General features: G+C 41.9%; 1 protein-coding gene across 5 annotated transcripts in view; it reads right to left on the bottom strand.

Annotated features, from left to right (window-relative positions):
* Nucleotides 1-427: 427 nt before the first annotated feature.
* col2a1b (collagen, type II, alpha 1b) overlaps nucleotides 428-17835 on the bottom strand; it is a 47317-nt gene continuing 29909 nt past the window's right edge. For 4 of the 5 annotated variants that reach the window (XM_059538223.1, XM_059538224.1, XM_059538225.1 and 1 more), the window contains 26 exons: nucleotides 16297-16350; nucleotides 16154-16207; nucleotides 15118-15171; nucleotides 14973-15017; nucleotides 14797-14895; nucleotides 14600-14707; nucleotides 14299-14352; nucleotides 13290-13343; nucleotides 13156-13209; nucleotides 12741-12794; nucleotides 11882-11989; nucleotides 11738-11791; nucleotides 11608-11661; nucleotides 10945-11106; nucleotides 10049-10156; nucleotides 9628-9735; nucleotides 7656-7709; nucleotides 7461-7568; nucleotides 6919-6972; nucleotides 6694-6801; nucleotides 6549-6602; nucleotides 4787-4894; nucleotides 3825-4113; nucleotides 3572-3759; nucleotides 3210-3452; nucleotides 428-1987 (listed from right to left, as the gene is read on the bottom strand). In XM_059538223.1, coding sequence (XP_059394206.1) covers nucleotides 1841-1987; nucleotides 3210-3452; nucleotides 3572-3759; nucleotides 3825-4113; nucleotides 4787-4894; nucleotides 6549-6602; nucleotides 6694-6801; nucleotides 6919-6972; nucleotides 7461-7568; nucleotides 7656-7709; nucleotides 9628-9735; nucleotides 10049-10156; nucleotides 10945-11106; nucleotides 11608-11661; nucleotides 11738-11791; nucleotides 11882-11989; nucleotides 12741-12794; nucleotides 13156-13209; nucleotides 13290-13343; nucleotides 14299-14352; nucleotides 14600-14707; nucleotides 14797-14895; nucleotides 14973-15017; nucleotides 15118-15171; nucleotides 16154-16207; nucleotides 16297-16350 — 2577 coding nt within the window. In that variant the 3' untranslated portion in view covers nucleotides 428-1840. The remainder of the gene's footprint in view (nucleotides 1988-3209; nucleotides 3453-3571; nucleotides 3760-3824; nucleotides 4114-4786; nucleotides 4895-6548; nucleotides 6603-6693; nucleotides 6802-6918; nucleotides 6973-7460; nucleotides 7569-7655; nucleotides 7710-9627; nucleotides 9736-10048; nucleotides 10157-10944; nucleotides 11107-11607; nucleotides 11662-11737; nucleotides 11792-11881; nucleotides 11990-12740; nucleotides 12795-13155; nucleotides 13210-13289; nucleotides 13344-14298; nucleotides 14353-14599; nucleotides 14708-14796; nucleotides 14896-14972; nucleotides 15018-15117; nucleotides 15172-16153; nucleotides 16208-16296; nucleotides 16351-17835) is intronic. The other variant, XM_059538227.1, reaches the window with a different exon arrangement.

The following is a 17835-nucleotide window of genomic DNA, read 5'->3' as shown; positions in this document are numbered from 1 at the left end:
GAGGAGAACGTCTCATCTTCACGCGTCAGGGTTTGTACTGTACACCACCTTTGAATAACAAAGGGATTTGATGTTTTTAGCTGACCATATGACCTCAGAGTTCAGAGGAGTCTGATGAAGTGTGCTTGTGGACCACACTGAAGATGACTGAGGTGAAGACTCAAGGAAGAAGATCCAGATCTGACAAACACACTTCTGTTATTTCCTCATGATGAATGGATGGATATTCATCCAGAGAACGCGAGTGATTATTAGCATGGCTGTTGCTTCAGTCTGAACAATGATCATTTTGTCTTCTCGTTCTGCTTCTTCTGTAGATCATAGTTCATAACTCAGGTATAATTATACAGTGTGTTATCTGTGATGTTACTCTGTCACTCTGATATAGGGCATGCTGTACAATCATAATCATAAGAACCACCAAAGATATACCAACATTATTTATTTAATACAAATGATTCTATGTGCTGTTTGTACGGTAAAAATCATAGAAAAACAGAGCGCAAATGTAGAAATGTATGAAACACAAAAACACAAACCAGACTGCACTACTGAACAATGTATTATTTGGACACAGATGTATCATCTGAAATATTAAGGACCGTCAAAATTAACTATTTTACTTAAGCTGTGATGCTATAGTTTTTCTTTATTTTCCAAAACAAACAAAATAAATCAACCCACCTCTAAAACCCGAAGACTATATAACAGAACAAAGATGTACTATCCTTTTATTTTAGCAAAAGAAAGTAAAGAGCAACACACACAAAAGCAAGCTCTTACTCTTTGAGCTCTTCTCGGTGTCTAAGAGTGCATCTAAAACTAAAACAAAAGAAGGAAACCGGATAAAAGCAATCTCTAGGTTTTACATTTTTTACATTTGCATTCATTAAAAACATAAGAAAATAAAAACAATAAAACGACAGCTCTTCACGTTTCCACGATCACATACATAGGTTTTCAGAGGACAGGATGCAAGACAGTGGAAGGTCATTTTAGCAAATTAATTTCATTCAATAAAGTCATTTATAAAGGGTAGCATAAAGCAGGGAAAATAATTATATTTATCTTTTCAATTCTGACCAGAGCACAGTCTGGCTTTACTTTACAAATTAGCAAGACTTGTCTTTTTCTGTTATTTTTTTACAGCGTGAGGTAGCTTAGAAGAAGAAACTCAAAACTGGGCAACGGACCACATATGTGGAAGGTCAGTGTTAAGAGTATATTGAATAGCGTGACATGACAGGCCTGTGGGGAACGAGGAAAAAACCTAGCTTTAATGCACGATCACAAATACACTAACAATTAGATGTCTATGATATATCTGGTCACTGGAAAAAATGCAGAATGTTTTATAAGATTAGCACCATTGATTATGTTTTAATGCACAGTAATTTACATACACTGTAGTGATAAGAAAGACAAGCACTTGCATGTGATTGTCAAAGTTCAGGCTTTTGTAGAACTAGTGAGTCCCATAATTATAGAAGAAAATGATAAAATACTTAGTGTGGGACTCACTCTGGGTTCAAATGCACAGGGGAAATATCACCTTAACAATAAATAAATAAAACCAAGACACACTTCTGCTCCTGTCTTTTTCTCTGGCTTCTCTCTCATGTAGCGTTGTGTTGGACTGTGAGATGTTCCCAGAGTGCCGAGGGTCAGGGTCAGCCACAGAGGAGTACTGCTGGTGCCTATCAGTGCATATCCTAAAATACTTTCGGAAGCACTACTTTTCTTGTCAAAAAGATGACCCACTTAAAAATGTCAAGTTCTTTAGTTTATGTCTTTCTCTGTTCCTCGCTCTCGTGTCCCAGTTTCATCTGTTCCTCTGTCTTTACAAGAAACAGACGGCACCCAGGTCCACTCCAAACTCCTGATGAGCTCCTCCAATATCCATCGGTGCGATGTCCACAATGGGCAGGCGTGAAGTCTTCTGGGATTTGTACTCGATGACAGTCTTGCTCCATTGTCCTGTGTGTTTCTGTAGGGACAAAAACTCAGCTGTGAGGAGCCTGTTCACACAGAACATGTTTTTGCTCACTACTGATCTGATTCTCTATTGTTTTTGTATGTAAACGTGAGTGGCACATTTTTAGAAAGTGTTTGTAAGCCACACTGTACTGTTGTTATTATACTATACTATGCTATACTATACTATAATATACTATACTATACTATACTACGCTGAGATTTCATTGATCAGGTCATTGATACAGGTGTAAACAGGTCTAAAATGTTTTGAGCTTGTCCACTTTATACCAAATCCAGAGGTATTTTTTAAAACACAGAAAACTAAAGCTTACCTGCTCTCCGCTGACTGAGCACATTCTGAAATGTTCATTTCCCATTAACTCACAAAATTAGAACATTAAATTAGAGAAAGTGAAGTGACATTCGGCCAAGTATGGTGACCCATACTCAGAATTCGTGCTCTGCATTTAACCCATCCGAAGTGCACACACACAGAGCAGTGAACACACACACACACACACTGTGAACACACACCCGGAGCAGTGGGCATCATTTATGCTGCGGCGCCCGGGGAGCAGTTGGGGGTTCGATGCCTTGCTCAAGGGCACCTAAGTCGTGGTACTGAAGGTGGAGAGAGAACTGTACATGCACTCCCCCCACCCACAATTCCTGCCGGCCCGAGACTCGAACTCACAACCTTTCGATTGGGAGTCCGACTCTCTAACCATTAGGCCACGGCTTCCCACATTACATTTAAATTTACATTAAATTACTACTTATAAATGTACATCATTCTTTAATAATTTTTTTTTCTTTTTAGTGGTTTAGTTTTACATGTACATGAACAAAAGAAGAGAAAAAAATAACAGAATAAATTACATGATAGGGAAAAAATAGACCTACACAAAATAAGTTTCAGTTAAATTATTAACAAATTAACAGAACAAAAAGGGAAAGAGTATATTTATCCATGCCATAAACATTTAAAAAAAATATATTTGCAGTGTTCAGCTCTAATGTAAATTGCGTGAGTTTATTTCACAACATTACATCGAAAGATCTAACCTCCCCTCAAAAGAAATGATGGATTAAAACACCATGTGTAAACAGGCCCTTTGTATTATTTTGCTCCAGCGAAACTATTAGGGTTACATTCACTTCCATACACTCATTATTATTATTATTATTATTAAATTCTTGCTCCCTAGGCCTGGTCAGGAGTGTTTCCTCACCTTGCAGCCATCCTCCAGAACAGTGTATGTGAAGCGGCTGTTGCCCTCGGCTCTGATCTGCACATCATTGGACCCCTGCAGCAGCAGAGCTCTCTTCAGGTCTCCGGTGGACTCGTCCATGTAGGCCACGCTGTTCTTGCAGTGGTAGGTCAGGTTCTGTGAGGCTTCTGTGGAAAGCAGTCTCAGGAAAGTCATCTGAATGCTTGCTGTGTTAGGTGCCAGGTTGTCATCTCCATAGCCAAACTGTGGAGGGAAAACAGAAGAAAGCACATTAGATAGAGATGATCTAATCCTGAAGAACCTTTATGAATTGACCTGAATCCAGCTCAAGGCTCAGCAGGATCAGAAAGAGGAAGACTCACATGGAATCCACCATTCATGGCTTCTCCAAACCAAACGTGTTTGCGCTCCGAACCTTTGGAAGTCCACCAGCTCTTGCGTGGGATATTGGCAGGTTTTGGATAAACGCAGGTCTCGCCGGTCTCCATGTTGCAGAAGACCTTCATAGCATCAACAGTGCAGCCCTGGTTAGGATCAATCCAGTATTCACCTGCGGAGAGACGGCACGTTATTCCCGCACATGTTCCCTGTGCTTCATGAAGACATGAGACTCACCGCTCTTCCAGTCGGGGTGGCAGAGCTTCAGGTCCCTGCAGGTGCGGGCCGGGCTCTTCTTGGAGCCGTCAGGACTGCGGATGTTCTCCATCTGATTGTTGAGAGACTTAAGACTGGCGTCCACCTCTGCATCATTCTGGACGTTACCTTCGGCGGCTTGGTCTGCCCTCATGTATTGCAGGGAGTCCGGACCCTTCTCAGGATGAGACAGACCAGCGAAAGCAGACAGATCGATGCCGGGCCCCGGGGGGCCAGGGAGACCGGGGGGACCAGGGTTTCCTGGGGGACCCTGAGAAGAAGCAGTGTATGAACACATCTACTGTTAAACACATGGCCATCAGAATGTTTAAGACCAGCATCTCCCAGTCCTGGTCCTACAGTATCCCCAACCAATTTTGCCCAAAATTATTTTTTTCTTGCTGAGCAAAATTTTCTCTATTGGGTGCACATTTTGGCCACCTGAGCAAAAACATTTTTTGTACCATACCTTTAACTATTAGCCTTAATATGCTATCTATATTTAATTTTACCCTTGATGTAACTAAATGATGCACATTTTAGGTTACCAGACAAAACATTTTTTACAGTCTTACCAAGATATTCTACTAAAAATCATTTAAAAAAAAACTCAAGCAGAACAGTTCATTGTGTTAGGGTTAGGGTTAGTTTTTGTCTTGAGTTGAGCTATTGTCAGCAACCATTTGAGTATTGGACAGTGACTGATTTGGCGAACATCATTCTCTTTCTATGAAACCTATTGACCACATTTACCGGTTCTACAGCAACATCAACTCTATATGTGTGGCATATTGTTTATTCTGTGCGTTCACAGTGTTAGAGGGAACATTGCCCCAGAAGTTCACATTTAGAAAATATCCTTCATCTGATGGTCATTCCAGCCCGTGGAGTCTCTGCTAACTGTTTAACTAGGGAGTATAGAAAATGTGAAGTGTGCTACTCACAGATGGGCCAGTCTCTCCAGAACGGCCGCGAGGTCCAGGGGGTCCGATAGGTCCAGGCAAACCATTGGATCCATCTTTTCCAGCTGGACCAACGGGGCCTGGGGGTCCCTGGAAAGACACGGAAGTCTGAGTCTCAGCAGAGCATTCACCTGTTTGCATGATCCAAGACTGTAAGGCCTCAAGAGTTAAGTTCCAACCTTCTCTTACACACCATTTTTGGGCCTCATTTATAAAATGTTGCTCAGAAACCATTCTACAATCCCACAAGGAAAAGTGTGTATATCTGGTTAAACCCTGATGGTGTGTTTCAGTGTACACACACTAGGGGTGTGCAGCGAAGCCAGTATTTGTATCTGTATTTGTATCTGTAACAATCACAAAACACTAACATGTACTTATAGTGTACTTACAGTGTATTTATCTAAGAGAGTTCTGGTAATACAAGGTAACTACATGGGGTAGGGTTAGGTTTAGGGGAAGGTTCAGGGTTAGTACCTAGTTATTACATAGTTATTGTAATTACTACAATAAGTACATAGTATGTACATGAGGAACAGGACTGTAAAATAAAGTGCTACCAAATTATTTGTATCTGTATTTTGATAAAACCGGAACCGGAAGTTATAGTTTCTAAGAAAGTTATGGATTTAGAGACTTAGTTTTTGAGTCCCATTTTGGGGACCTTTGTGATCCATGAATATTTAAATATCTTCTAATTAAAACAGTAAAGGTTCCTATGCAGTTTAGAAATATGAGTATTTTCTAGGAAATGCATGGAAAAAGGCAAGTGCAACACTGCTATTTCATTTGCGCTTATTTCATTCATAAAATTTACACTCATTTACTTTACACACTTGCTACTTACTGCATTGTAATATTAGAGGTTTATGTAAATCAACATGATTTCCTTTGGCTCACCGGTTCCTGCACAGTTTAAAAAAGTAGGCTAACTATTTCCCTTAAGTAATTTTCAGGTCTAGAAAAGTATGGAAAAAATGAGAACAGAGTATGGAAAAATATTTGTGCTTCGACTATTTGTCCTATTCAGTGTTCTAAAGTATAAAATTAATTTCTAAAAATAAATTTATAATAAAAATAGAGAGCTTTCATGACAAATGTTTAGTAATCGTCTGAACACGACTGAATTAATTCAAGGAGCACTTTTTTATTACGCATAAATCTTTAAGCAGTCTTAAGACTTTTTTGAACTTCACTAAACAAATGTGCGTGTGCCATGCAAACCAGCAAAAGATAAAGAAGCAAACATGTATGTCTAGTACAAAATATATCAGTATCTGATTATTAGTCTACTCTTGACAGAGAGCTTAGTTTTTGAGAGACAACGCAGAGACGGCAGCGCGGCTGTTGGATTGATGACCGCGCAGTGCTTATTCCATTCATTCATGTTTCATTTGATATGCACTTTTCATTCATAAAGTTTACATTCATTCACTTCACACACTTATTGCTTTAGGAGGTTTGTGTAAAATATTGTGCTGTTCCCCTGGCTCACCTGTTATCTAGCAAACACCAGACTGTGCTGCAGCCTCAGCTGAATATTCGGGCAGAATTATTCGTTATCCATTATTCGTTTTTGATGCCATTATCCGTGCCTTTCCGAATAACGTATTCAGCTTCTGGCACACCCCTAACACACACTCTAAGATCAAATTGTACAAACGAGTGCCGTTGTGTTTGATTAAGGTTGGAGCTAAACGCTAATACAGCTACAGATGCAGTAATAATGCTCCTGGCTACATACTCTTGCTCCACCGGGTCCAGCAGGTCCAGAAGCTCCTTGGTCTCCAGGTTGGCCCTGTGTGTGGAGTGTAACGGTGTTTGTGTGTTAGCATATCTAACCTCAGTATCTGCATATATAATGCTTTAGCAAAGAAACAGCTACTTACAGGAGGCCCAGGCAGACCCTGAAGACCAGTGAATCCTCGGTGTCCCTTCTGTCCTCTCTCACCCGAATCCCCAGCCTCACCCTTATCTCCGCGCGGGCCTTGTGGACCCTGTGATTAATGGACATGAGCATTGGAACTCTACATTAACTCTAGAAGTCTACATCCAGTTGTTGTGTATAAACTGATACATTGACCATTAAAAGCAGAATCGAGTCAAGCACTCACAGGCATTCCTCGAGCTCCAGCAGGCCCCAGAGATCCAGCAGGTCCTTTGGGTCCCTACAGTTAAAAGTAATGAATGTGTCAAGAGTGTTCTATGTAAAATCTTTTGGCTTGAAATCATCTACTGTAAATTTGAATTCCAGTAGTGTATTTTTGGAATGGCCAATACTTTCCATGCTTTTACTGTGTATTAACAGCATTATTAAGCTTGGACTGTCTCAACAGTTTTGATTGAAGTTTTTATAGTTTTTGTAGTGCATTAATGTCACTCACACACATTCCACCCTGTTGATAGGAATGGCATGAGTATTGATACTGAATAGACTTTTCATCATGAAAACTAGTACAATGTCACAAAATCACTGAAATAGTCATTTTAGTTGACAAATATTCCAGGTTGTTTGTTAACTGGTTTAATCAAGTGTATTTTCTGAGCTTTCATTCAATTCACATGGAGACTATTTTTGGTTAAAATCCCTTCAAAAATACTGTTCAGTACCATGAATAATAAATACAGTTTAAGTGTTGTTTGAATCTGTACTCACAGCCTCTCCTCGGTCTCCCTGTTTGCCGGTGGGTCCGACCGGACCAGGAGCACCAGTTCCACCCGGTGCACCAGGAGCACCCGTGGGTCCAGTGTCTCCACGGTCACCCTGAAAACAACACATGCAGTGATGCAGATACAGCAGTGACCACAGCACGTCTGTGGAGGGATATACACTATCATCTTTGATGCTTACCTTTATTCCTGCAGAACCATCTCGGCCAGGAGGACCATCAGATCCAGGATTGCCCTGCAAAATAAATGATAATATTAAACTTGCTGTGAGCTCTTTATGTATGCACAGCATATATGCATGTATTTATTAATTTCAGCTTCAAGACAACAAGCAACTGTTTACAAGGAATGCATCTAATATCCATTTTTTTTTTTTTATACTATTGCATTGTTTTTTGTTTTTCAAAAATTTTTTGGCAAACGGTAAAACTGGTTTGTATCGGTTTGGTTTTCTCAGTTCAAAACCAGTCCTATAACCCTGAGCTTGTTCAATTAGATATATGGTAAAAGCCGCTGGAAAAATAACCTTATACCCCCCCCCCCCCCCCCCAAAAAATAGGTATAGTGTTTGTGTGTTATTTATTTTTTCATATTTACAAAATGAAATCACATTGCTTAACCAGTATGTGTGTGAAAGCAGTGTTTTTAAGTTGCAGTAAGTCCATATGAAATGTTCAATCATTCATTATGCTCTGTCATCCACTTGGCCATTTGCACCCTAACAATGTTAATGCTTAACCCTGTTAACATTTCTTTGTTTCTACATTTGTACTCCTCTCCTCTCCCCTCCCCTCCCCTCCACTCGTCTCCTCTCCCCTCCTCTCCTCTCCTCTCCTCTCCCCTCCACTTGTCTCCTCTCCCCTCATCTCCTCTCCTCTCCTCTCCTCTCCCCTCCTCTCCTCTTCTCTCCTCCCCTAATCTCCTCTCCTCTCCCCTCCACTCGTCTCCTCTCCACTCTACTCCTCTCCCCTCCCCTCCCCTCCTCTCCTCTCCTCTCCTCTCCTCTCCTCTCCTCTCTTCTCCTCTCATCTCCTATCCACTCGTCTCCCCTCCTCTCCTCTCCTCTCCTCTCCACTCGTCTCCTCTCCACTCTACTCCTCTCCTCTCCCCTCCCCTAATCTCCTCTCCCCTCCCCTAATCTCCTCTCCCCTCCACTTGTCTCCTCTCCTCTCCCCTCCTCTCATCTCCTCTCCCCTCCCCTCCCCTCCTCTCATCTCCTCTCCTCTCCTCTCCACTCCACTCCACTCCTCTCCTCTCCACTCCTCTCCTCTCCTCTCCTCTCCTCTCCTCTCCTCTCCTCTCCTCTCCTCTCCCCTCCACTTGTCTCCTCTCCCCTCCTCTCATCTCCTCTCCCCTCCCCTCCTCTCATCTCCTCTCCTCTCCTCTCCTCTCCTCTCCTCTCCTCTCCCCTCCACTCGTCTACTCTCCTCTCCCCTCCTCTCCCCTCCACTTGTCTCCTCTCCCCTCCTCTCCCCTCCTCTCCTCTCCACGCCACTTCACGCCTCTCCTCGAATCTCTTCGCCTTTCCCCACCCCTAATGTCCTCTCCCCTTCCCTCCACTCATCACCACTCCTCTCCACTTGTCTCCTCTGTCTCCTCTCCTCTCTCTCCTCTCCCTCTCCACTTCACTCGTCTCCCCTCTTCTCCTGTCCCCTTTCCTCTCTCTCCTCTCCACTCGTCTCCTCTCCTCTCCCCTCCCATCCCCTCTCTGCTCCTCTAATCTCCTAATCTCCATTTGTCTCCTCTCTATCCTCTCCTCTCCTCCTCTCCACTCCACTTGTCTCTTCTCTCTCTTCTCCTCTCCACTTGTCTCCTCTCTCTCCTTTCCAATCCACTTGTCTCCTTTCCCCTCCCATCCCCTCTCCTCTCCTCTCCCCTCTTCTAATCTCCACTTGTCTCCCCTCTATCCTCTCCTCCTCTCCACTCCACTTGTCTCCTCTCCACTTCTCCAATGTATTTCTGCCTCAACATTTCTCCAGGATTCACATTGGATCAGTCAGTTGTAACACTGTTTTTCTGCTCTACAAAGTAAAAGCATTGTATTAATTTTCACACCTTTGGATCTGTGCAGAATGTAATGAATGAAACATAATTTAGGTGCAAGCTTGGTTTGAGCGGGTTGTTTTAAGGGATGCGCTGGATCTGTGACGTACCTCTCTCCCAGATTCGCCAGCAGGTCCGGTCAGACCCGGCGCTCCCACAGGCCCAGGGGGTCCACGGTCTCCAGGTCCTCCAGCAGCTCCTTGTTTACCAGGCTCACCCTGTGATGGGGATTCATCAGCAGAAACTGAGACACCTGAAATATCTCTGCACTCGCCTGGATAAAACTCTTTAACATTAACAGCTATGTGTTTCAATGGCAAGGGCAGTTGATCCTCAAACATGGAAAAACATTCTCATGCTTTTATCTAATTGTCATATTCACTTGGCAACTGAAAAGCTGGCAGAGTAGAACTAAATAGAGTTCACCTTAAAGAAAAATCTGATAAAAAGCTTGAAGAAAGTTTTTTGTTTTTTCTCCTGTCCCTGTCATGATTACAATCCTAAATGTCAGCATGTTTATCTGGGACTCACAGAGGGTCCAGGCAGGCCAGGGAAACCTCTTTCACCACGTTGTCCTGGAAGTCCAACAATTCCACGCTGACCAGCCAGACCCTGAGGACCTGCAGGCCCATCCGGACCCTGGGACAGGACAGAAGTGAAAGCCAAAATGACAAAGGAACTTAAAAATGCTTTGAAATATGACACATCACAAAATGAGTCCGGACTTTGCATTTAAAATCTCATAGTAACACTCAGAGTTTAGGCTAAATGATTAATCAAAATTGAACCGAAGTCGCAATTTGGCTTCATGCGATTTTTTTAATCGTAAAGTCTTCAATTTTTATTAAATGAATATATGCACAACATCAGTAGTAAATGCTGCTCAATCACTGCCAGTGCTGTGAGTTTTAACATACATCCGAAAAAGCAACATGCGTCAAATAAAATGAGAAGCATTTATTAACCTGTTATACAACATAAGGGAACATTTAATAACGTGTTATTAATCCACAGCATCAGTCGAGTGTTTGAAATAACTTCATTTCCTGACCTGGTGTGGCTTCTTATCACAGAATGAGGTGGAGAATATATTCTATCTATACTGTCATAAAGGCTATGCACAGTCAGAATACTTCATCTGCCATCAGTGGTTCAACCGTAACGTTATGAAGCAATGAGAATAAAACATGAGGGGAAGTGATTAATGACAGAATTTTCATTTTGGGGTGGAGTATCCCTTTAAGTAAACATATGATAATCCATGTTTTTCTCCAGTGTACAGAACTGTGTACAGGACTTGTTTTGTTTGGTTAAATTTTTGCAGCCTTCCTCAGAGTATTCCTGTCTTTACTATGAGTTGAGCTGTAAATGCTGTATAATCACACTGATGAATGTTGTGCTAAACGAGAGCCTGTAAAACTACATACGTGAGGCCCATCTTCTCCAGGATCTCCCTTCTCTCCAGGAGTCCCAGCCGGCCCACGCAAGCCAGCATCCCCTGGTCTTCCAGGAGGACCACCGTCACCACGCACACCCTTAGGACCGTCTTTACCAGGAGGACCAGCAGCACCTGCTGGACCTGGGTTACCCTGAGAACCACGTCAAACAATGCAGATTAGTAGAACATCTAAAGTGGACTATCAAAATAGAGTGTAACTGAAATTTGTTGTCTTATGAACCTAGAGGTTTTGGCTGACCAAAATATTTTGTTCTCTGAGGTCCACTTATAATGTTACCAAGATTTGTACATAAAAAAAGAAGTACTTTTTTTTTTAGAAGTAATAGGCTTATTCTATCCTGGGCTATACAGGCAGTGCTGTAGAATCAGTGGGCGGGGCTAGAGAGATGGGGCGGAGCTTATCCACCACTATTACATCATAGAGTAGAACATTCCACCAGCTGCCATTTTGGCAGACTGGCTACAATGTAAGTGTTTTTTAGACTAATGACAAAGTTTTGAGTTCTAATCTAACAGGATGTTTTATAGTACAATGACTTCTGTCAAAAGGTCAAGGGAATTTTGGTTTCTCAGTTCATGACCCTTTAAGTGAGGTCTTTGTCATAGTGAACAGGTCCGTTGCTTTACTTACATTGGGACCAGGAGGTCCAACTCTACCAGCGGCTCCAGGGAAACCTGTGGCACCCTACAAAATTCATAAAAAATAAACATTCAGTTTCATGATCAACATTTACAAAGGATAGTCTCTTGTTAGTACTTACAGGAGGTCCTTGAGCACCGCGAGCCCCTTTTGGTCCAGACACACCAGTTGGTCCCTATAACCAAACCAGGAATACATAACATGATAAAATACAGGGCAAATGTTGTCTTGAGACGGGAAAGCAAATTGATTGCGCTGATGTTACCTGAGGACCTGGAGCTCCAGAAGACCCCTGGGGGCCCGGTGCACCAGCATCACCCTTCTGTCCACCTTCACCCTGGTCTCCCTTAAGGCCAGGTTGTCCATCTGCACCCTAACACATCCATATCAATCAATGAACAATCAGCTCATCACTGTTACTGCTCCAACACTCTTTTTACATCATTGATTAAGATGCAAAGGCAGTTCATCTGTCCTTAATATCACTTTTCAAATGTTACATCTATTCATTTCAGGTTTGATGTACAATTCATGACTGAATGAACTTTAGTTCTTGATTTTGAATTTTTATAAAACTCATTTCGGTTTCTTCCTCCACAGCGTTTCCTTAAATATGTCCTAAAATCAGTTCACAGTGATGATTTAAAACAGCTGAATTAGCAACCCTTTCCACAGCCCCAGCTCCTGAATCAACTTCACCACTGAGGATAATGAAGACGCTTTAGATCAGGGCTCAGCAAACTCTGTCCTGGAGAGTTTAGCTCCAGCTTGCCTCATAACTTCTGCCTGGAAGTTTCCAGAATTCCCAGTAAGACCTTGATGAGCAGCTCCACGTGTGTTTGATTAGGGTTGAAGCTGAACTCTGCAGGATCGAGTCTGGTCATTCCCGCTTTAGAGGGACTTTGACTGCACAAAATCTGAGTTGACGTTATAAAGCTGTAGTGTGTCTCTGTTAGAGACTTTTTTATTTGTGGATTTCATATTAAAAACAGCTATTCCAGTAGTTTGATGGTAAGACTGTGTGAGCGTGGCGTATAAGAGCATCTGAGATTTTACTGTTAGGCAGAAATAAAGAGAGAGTGAAGATGAAGTGAGGATTTTAAGATGGTCATTGGTGTACTTACAGGAGGACCAGCGAAACCAGCAGGACCAGGAGGACCAGTCTCTCCTCTGTCACCCTGTCCAAAACATAACCTCTCAGTTTTACTATATCATACTAGTTGTACTATGTACAATAATGATGCCATGAAATCAGCTAAAACAGTGTTTAGATTATAAAGGTTGCTCATGTCACACTCTCTTCCTAGAAGTGCATTTGTATAAAGCATATACAAATATATCAGAGATCTTGTGTATGTCATATCATGTCTGGTTTATTAAAACTGTATGATGTAAATTCAGAGGTCAGTATAAAGTTTGAGCAACATAAGATTACTGCAAAAATATATTGACTTCAATGTGGAAAGTATAGGAAGTAGATCAATGGCACTACTGTGAACACAGGCGTCTGAACACTGATATAATTAGTGAGAGACTCACAGGAACACCACGAGTACCCGCAGCTCCAGACGGTCCTGCAGGTCCAGACTCTCCCTGAGGAACACACAGCGGAGAGATTAATATTACACATTCAACACCTTAACAAACTGATAATAAACTGATCACTTCAGTACCTTTTCACCGTTGGGTCCCGCAGGTCCATGGGGACCGATTGGACCTGTTAAACCCTGTAAAGACAAAGCAGGTTCCTCAAGCAGTCCTGTTCATAAACCTCAGTAGTATCTTTTAATAAGGCTCTTATTAACACCCTTACAGAAGAGCCATTCAACTCCATAGACACAACACACATGAATTCACAAGCATTCATCCAAAACTGAACTCATGCTAACATATTCATGCAGCTTACAGGATGTCCTTTGTGTACAGCTAACACACTTCAACACACACACGTTGTTCAGGATTCGTTTGGTTCATGTGTTTAGTTATATCATTTAAACCATCAGTGTTCAGTAGCTCAAAGACTACACAAGCAATCTGGCTTAATCATACTTCTCCTTATTGCCATTTGTTAACCAAATCAGATATGTAGCTCAGTTCAGTGGTAAACTGAGAAGCAGCTTGAGAGCAGTGCTGCACACACACACACACACACACACACACACACACACACACACACACACACACACACAGTAGATGACAGTACATTTACTGGAAAGCACCAGCCAACCATACATGTAAAAACCAACAGAAAGAAAATGTAAATATAAGAGGAAAAAAAACTAAGGGTCGCTACAAATAGTACCGTAAAGTTTTACTAAAGACACACAGTGAAGAATTAGCGCTGAAAACACATGGATAGTTATTTTTGTGCCTGACCTTTTAGATGCAAAATTTGTAAGAGGAGAAAATATAAAAATGAATCATGCAACTCGATTTACTAACGTTTGCGCTCAGTTAATTACTGGTATTTGCACCATTAACACCCAAAAAATCTTAAAGTAGAGGTAATCTGTGCTGCTCTCGGTGTGCTGGTTATTATGGAAAGATCTGCTGCGTCTGTGTTCTTTAGTGTGCGTATTGTCAGTAAATCACACAATTCCCATTGGTGCTTTTATGGAATTGCGCTCTAACGCTAAATTGCCCTGTTTAGTAAATCTGGCCCAAGATGTTCAATCTTCTTACTCTTGCGCCATCCTTCCCAGGAGCTCCTTCAGGTCCTTTATCACCATTGTCCCCCTGTGATACACAAACATCCAGATCTTACGACTGTTATCCATCACAGTACTTGTATTGAAAATATCTGCACACACAGCAGTCATAGTGCTTTACTAACATTGTCTATTCTAATATTTTCTAAGCAAAGCAGCTGGAGTGTTGATGAATGTCTCACAATGAAGCAGTAGGTAACAGATCAACAGAGTTTCATAAACATGAGTTTCTCTTCATTCCCAAAATTCCCAAAAGCTAAATACATCTCACTTACTCTGTCCCCCTTTGGTCCAGGAATGCCAGATGTCCCTCTCTCTCCAGGCATCCCCTGCAGTCCTGGGGGCCCCTGAGCACCAGGAGTCCCCGCCGGGCCGACGCCACCCTACAGATGACCAGATCACCACAGGCTTCAGCACATTTAACACAGTGTGTGCGTGAGACCTCCATATGGTGATCATCTGTTCTGCTCACCTTGGGCCCATCAGTTCCTGGAGTTCCCGGAAGACCTCGAGGCCCCTGGAGGCCCTGGGGCCCGACACCTCCTCTCTCTCCTGGGAAACCCCGCTCACCCTGAGGAGGAAGAACTTTAACACACAAGAATACTAAGCACTTACAAACCGAAGACAGAGCATGGAGCGGAGACTCACGCGTGGTCCGGTGGCCCCTGCGGCCCCACCTTCTCCTGGAACACCCTGAGGGACAGAGACAGACGTCAGCCTTCATTACACATCTGTGTGTAGCAGCAGAATGATATGAAAACAAGGCTTCATCTGCTTCTTCAGGAACTCTCACCTGATCGCCTGGTTTACCTCCTTCACCAGGGGGCCCCGGGGGTCCGGGCAGACCCTACAATCCACAAACAAACGGTTTGTTCACAGCACTATGACATGCACACATGGTGTTAATCAACCATTATGTGATTGATAAAATAAATCTTCAAGTAGCACAACTAGCTGTAGAGCGACAGATCCATTTAAAGGATGTTTTTCTTAACCTCCATTAATCTTTATATTATTCCAGGATCGGAATGATTCACTGGAACAAACAGAAGCCCTCAGAAAGACTGAGAATATTGTAATAGGTCCTGCATCATGATGTGCAAAGACATGATCTGAGCGAATGCCCTGCTGAGACTGCACTTATTTTACATGATCATTGTCCATATTTATGCAGGAAATTAAAAACATATATAAATTTTTTTAGAAGTGTCCTAGCAAAGATGCATGACAGATACATCTGTACATAAAAAACATACACTATTTGCTTGGATCATCCATAATAAAATATGGTCCGCAATTAGAATGAAGAAATTCAGCTTCAGCTTAGTGGAAGAAAAGGACTTCAGTAATAAATCACTGAAATGAACTAATGACCAACTGAGAAATCATTTACATCAGAACAGGACTGAAGAGTAAGTACAACTTTATATTCAATATCAATTACATTCCTTCATTTATGTTAAATCATGAGTTTGTTGTCATGAACTAGATCACACTGGGGTTAAAACTGATACAAAGCATTAAAACCATTTACCATCAACAGGAATACACAGATTGACATCAGCAGTCATGCAGATGGATGGGAATAATTAGCTTTGACTGCAGGATGATTTTAATACATATCTCTCATCATATTGCTGGAATTGTTAATGTTAACTATTCTTAGTAACAATCTGTAATAGCAAGTTTACAATGACTGTAAGAAATACCACCAACTGTTAGCTTCCAGAGCTATTCTTACCTGATATTACACATAGAAATGAATGAATGCAGTGAGGATGATTGTGTGATGATAAACACTCTTGAATAAGATTAACATAGCAACTCACCTGGAAGCCGGAGGGTCCGGGCTGACCCTGCTCTCCTCTCTCTCCTGCAGGACCCTGTCAACATCCCATCATCATCATCATCATCATCATCATCATCATGATCAGACTCTACTCATAAACTCATCATGTGCAGACACACTCACAGCAGGTCCAGGGGGTCCGGCAGCACCCGTCTCACCGTCTTTCCCCGGCAGACCCTGCAGAGCACACACATCGGTCACTGTAACGCTGCCCTAATCTCAGCATCAGACAGAAAGCAGACGACCCCAGAGCTTCTGGAGAAAGACACTGAGGTTTGCCTCCGCTTCTCACTGTATGATTAGCCTCTTATGTTTACCATTCTGGCAGCATTTTCTTCAAAAATAGTTATACAGGTGTGTCCTCATAGTTCTGTTGAGGCTCTGATCACTTTGGATTCCCTAATGTGTGTGGGTTTTTGTTGTTGGTTTTTTTGCCTAGTGTCCAGATCAAAATTGCTATACAAAGCATTGTTAAATGCTGTATATTTCAAAAAAATAAAAAAAAAAGTTTTCTACTTCACAAGGATTAATCATTCACTAATCAAAAATTGCCTTTAGTGTTTATGCAAGCATGACATGCTTTCACAAGAGCAGGTGCATCATATGGTTCAGACGTGAACTAAAGTGTCCCAGACTACAGGATGATAATGCTGAACACATCTAAGCTGAATCAAGCCTCAAAATGGGTTAGAAATCCTAAAATGCCAAGGGCCTGTGTTTTCATCATGCATTGTGAAGAACTGTTCTAACTAACTGAAAGTGTTTCTCGGTTGCTTTAGATGCTCAACTATCCAATGACTTTATCAGTTGTGGAGCAATATCTCCTCTATCTGCAACTGTGAGGATTTCCAGTCAGGATTTAGTCCGTATCATAGTACTGAGACTCTCCTTAGAGTTACAAATGATCTGCTCTTATCATCTGATCGTGGGTGTATCTCTCTATTAGTTTTATTGGATCTTAGTGCTGCGTTTGACACAATTGACCACAACATTCTTTTGCATAGACTTGAACACTTTGTTGGCATCAGTGGAAGTGCATTAGCATGGTTTAAATCGTACTTATATGACCGCCATCAGTTCGTAGCAGTGAATGAAGATGTATCCTATCGATCACAAGTGCAGTATGGAGTACCTCAAGGCTCAGTACTAGGGCCGCTACTCTTCACGCTTTATATGTTACCCTTGGGAGATATCATCAGGAAACATGGTTTTAGCTTTCACTGTTATGCTGATGATACTCAGCTCTATATTTCTTCGCAGCCCGGTGAAACACACCAATTTGAAAAACTAATGGATTGCATAGTCGATATAAAAAACTGGATGACGAGTAATTTCTTACTGCTAAATTCTGAAAAAACAGAGGTGTTAATTATAGGACCTAAAAGCTTCGCTTGTAATAACCTAGAACACTGTCTAAGACTTGATGGTTGCTCTGTCAATTCTTCGTCATCAGTTAGGAACCTAGGTGTGCTATTTGATCGCAATCTTTCCTTAGAAAGCCACGTTTCTAGCATTTGTAAAACTGCATTTTCCATCTCAAAAATATATCTAAATTACGGCCTATGCTCTCAATGTCAAATGCAAAAATGTTAATCCATGCATTTATGACCTCAAGGTTAGATTATTGTAATGCTTTATTGGGTGGTTGTTCTGCACGCTTAG

Source organism: Carassius carassius, chromosome 44 (assembly GCF_963082965.1).
Source record: "Carassius carassius chromosome 44, fCarCar2.1, whole genome shotgun sequence".
NCBI lineage: Eukaryota > Metazoa > Chordata > Actinopteri > Cypriniformes > Cyprinidae > Carassius > Carassius carassius.
This window is presented reverse-complemented; position numbering and strand designations above follow the sequence as displayed.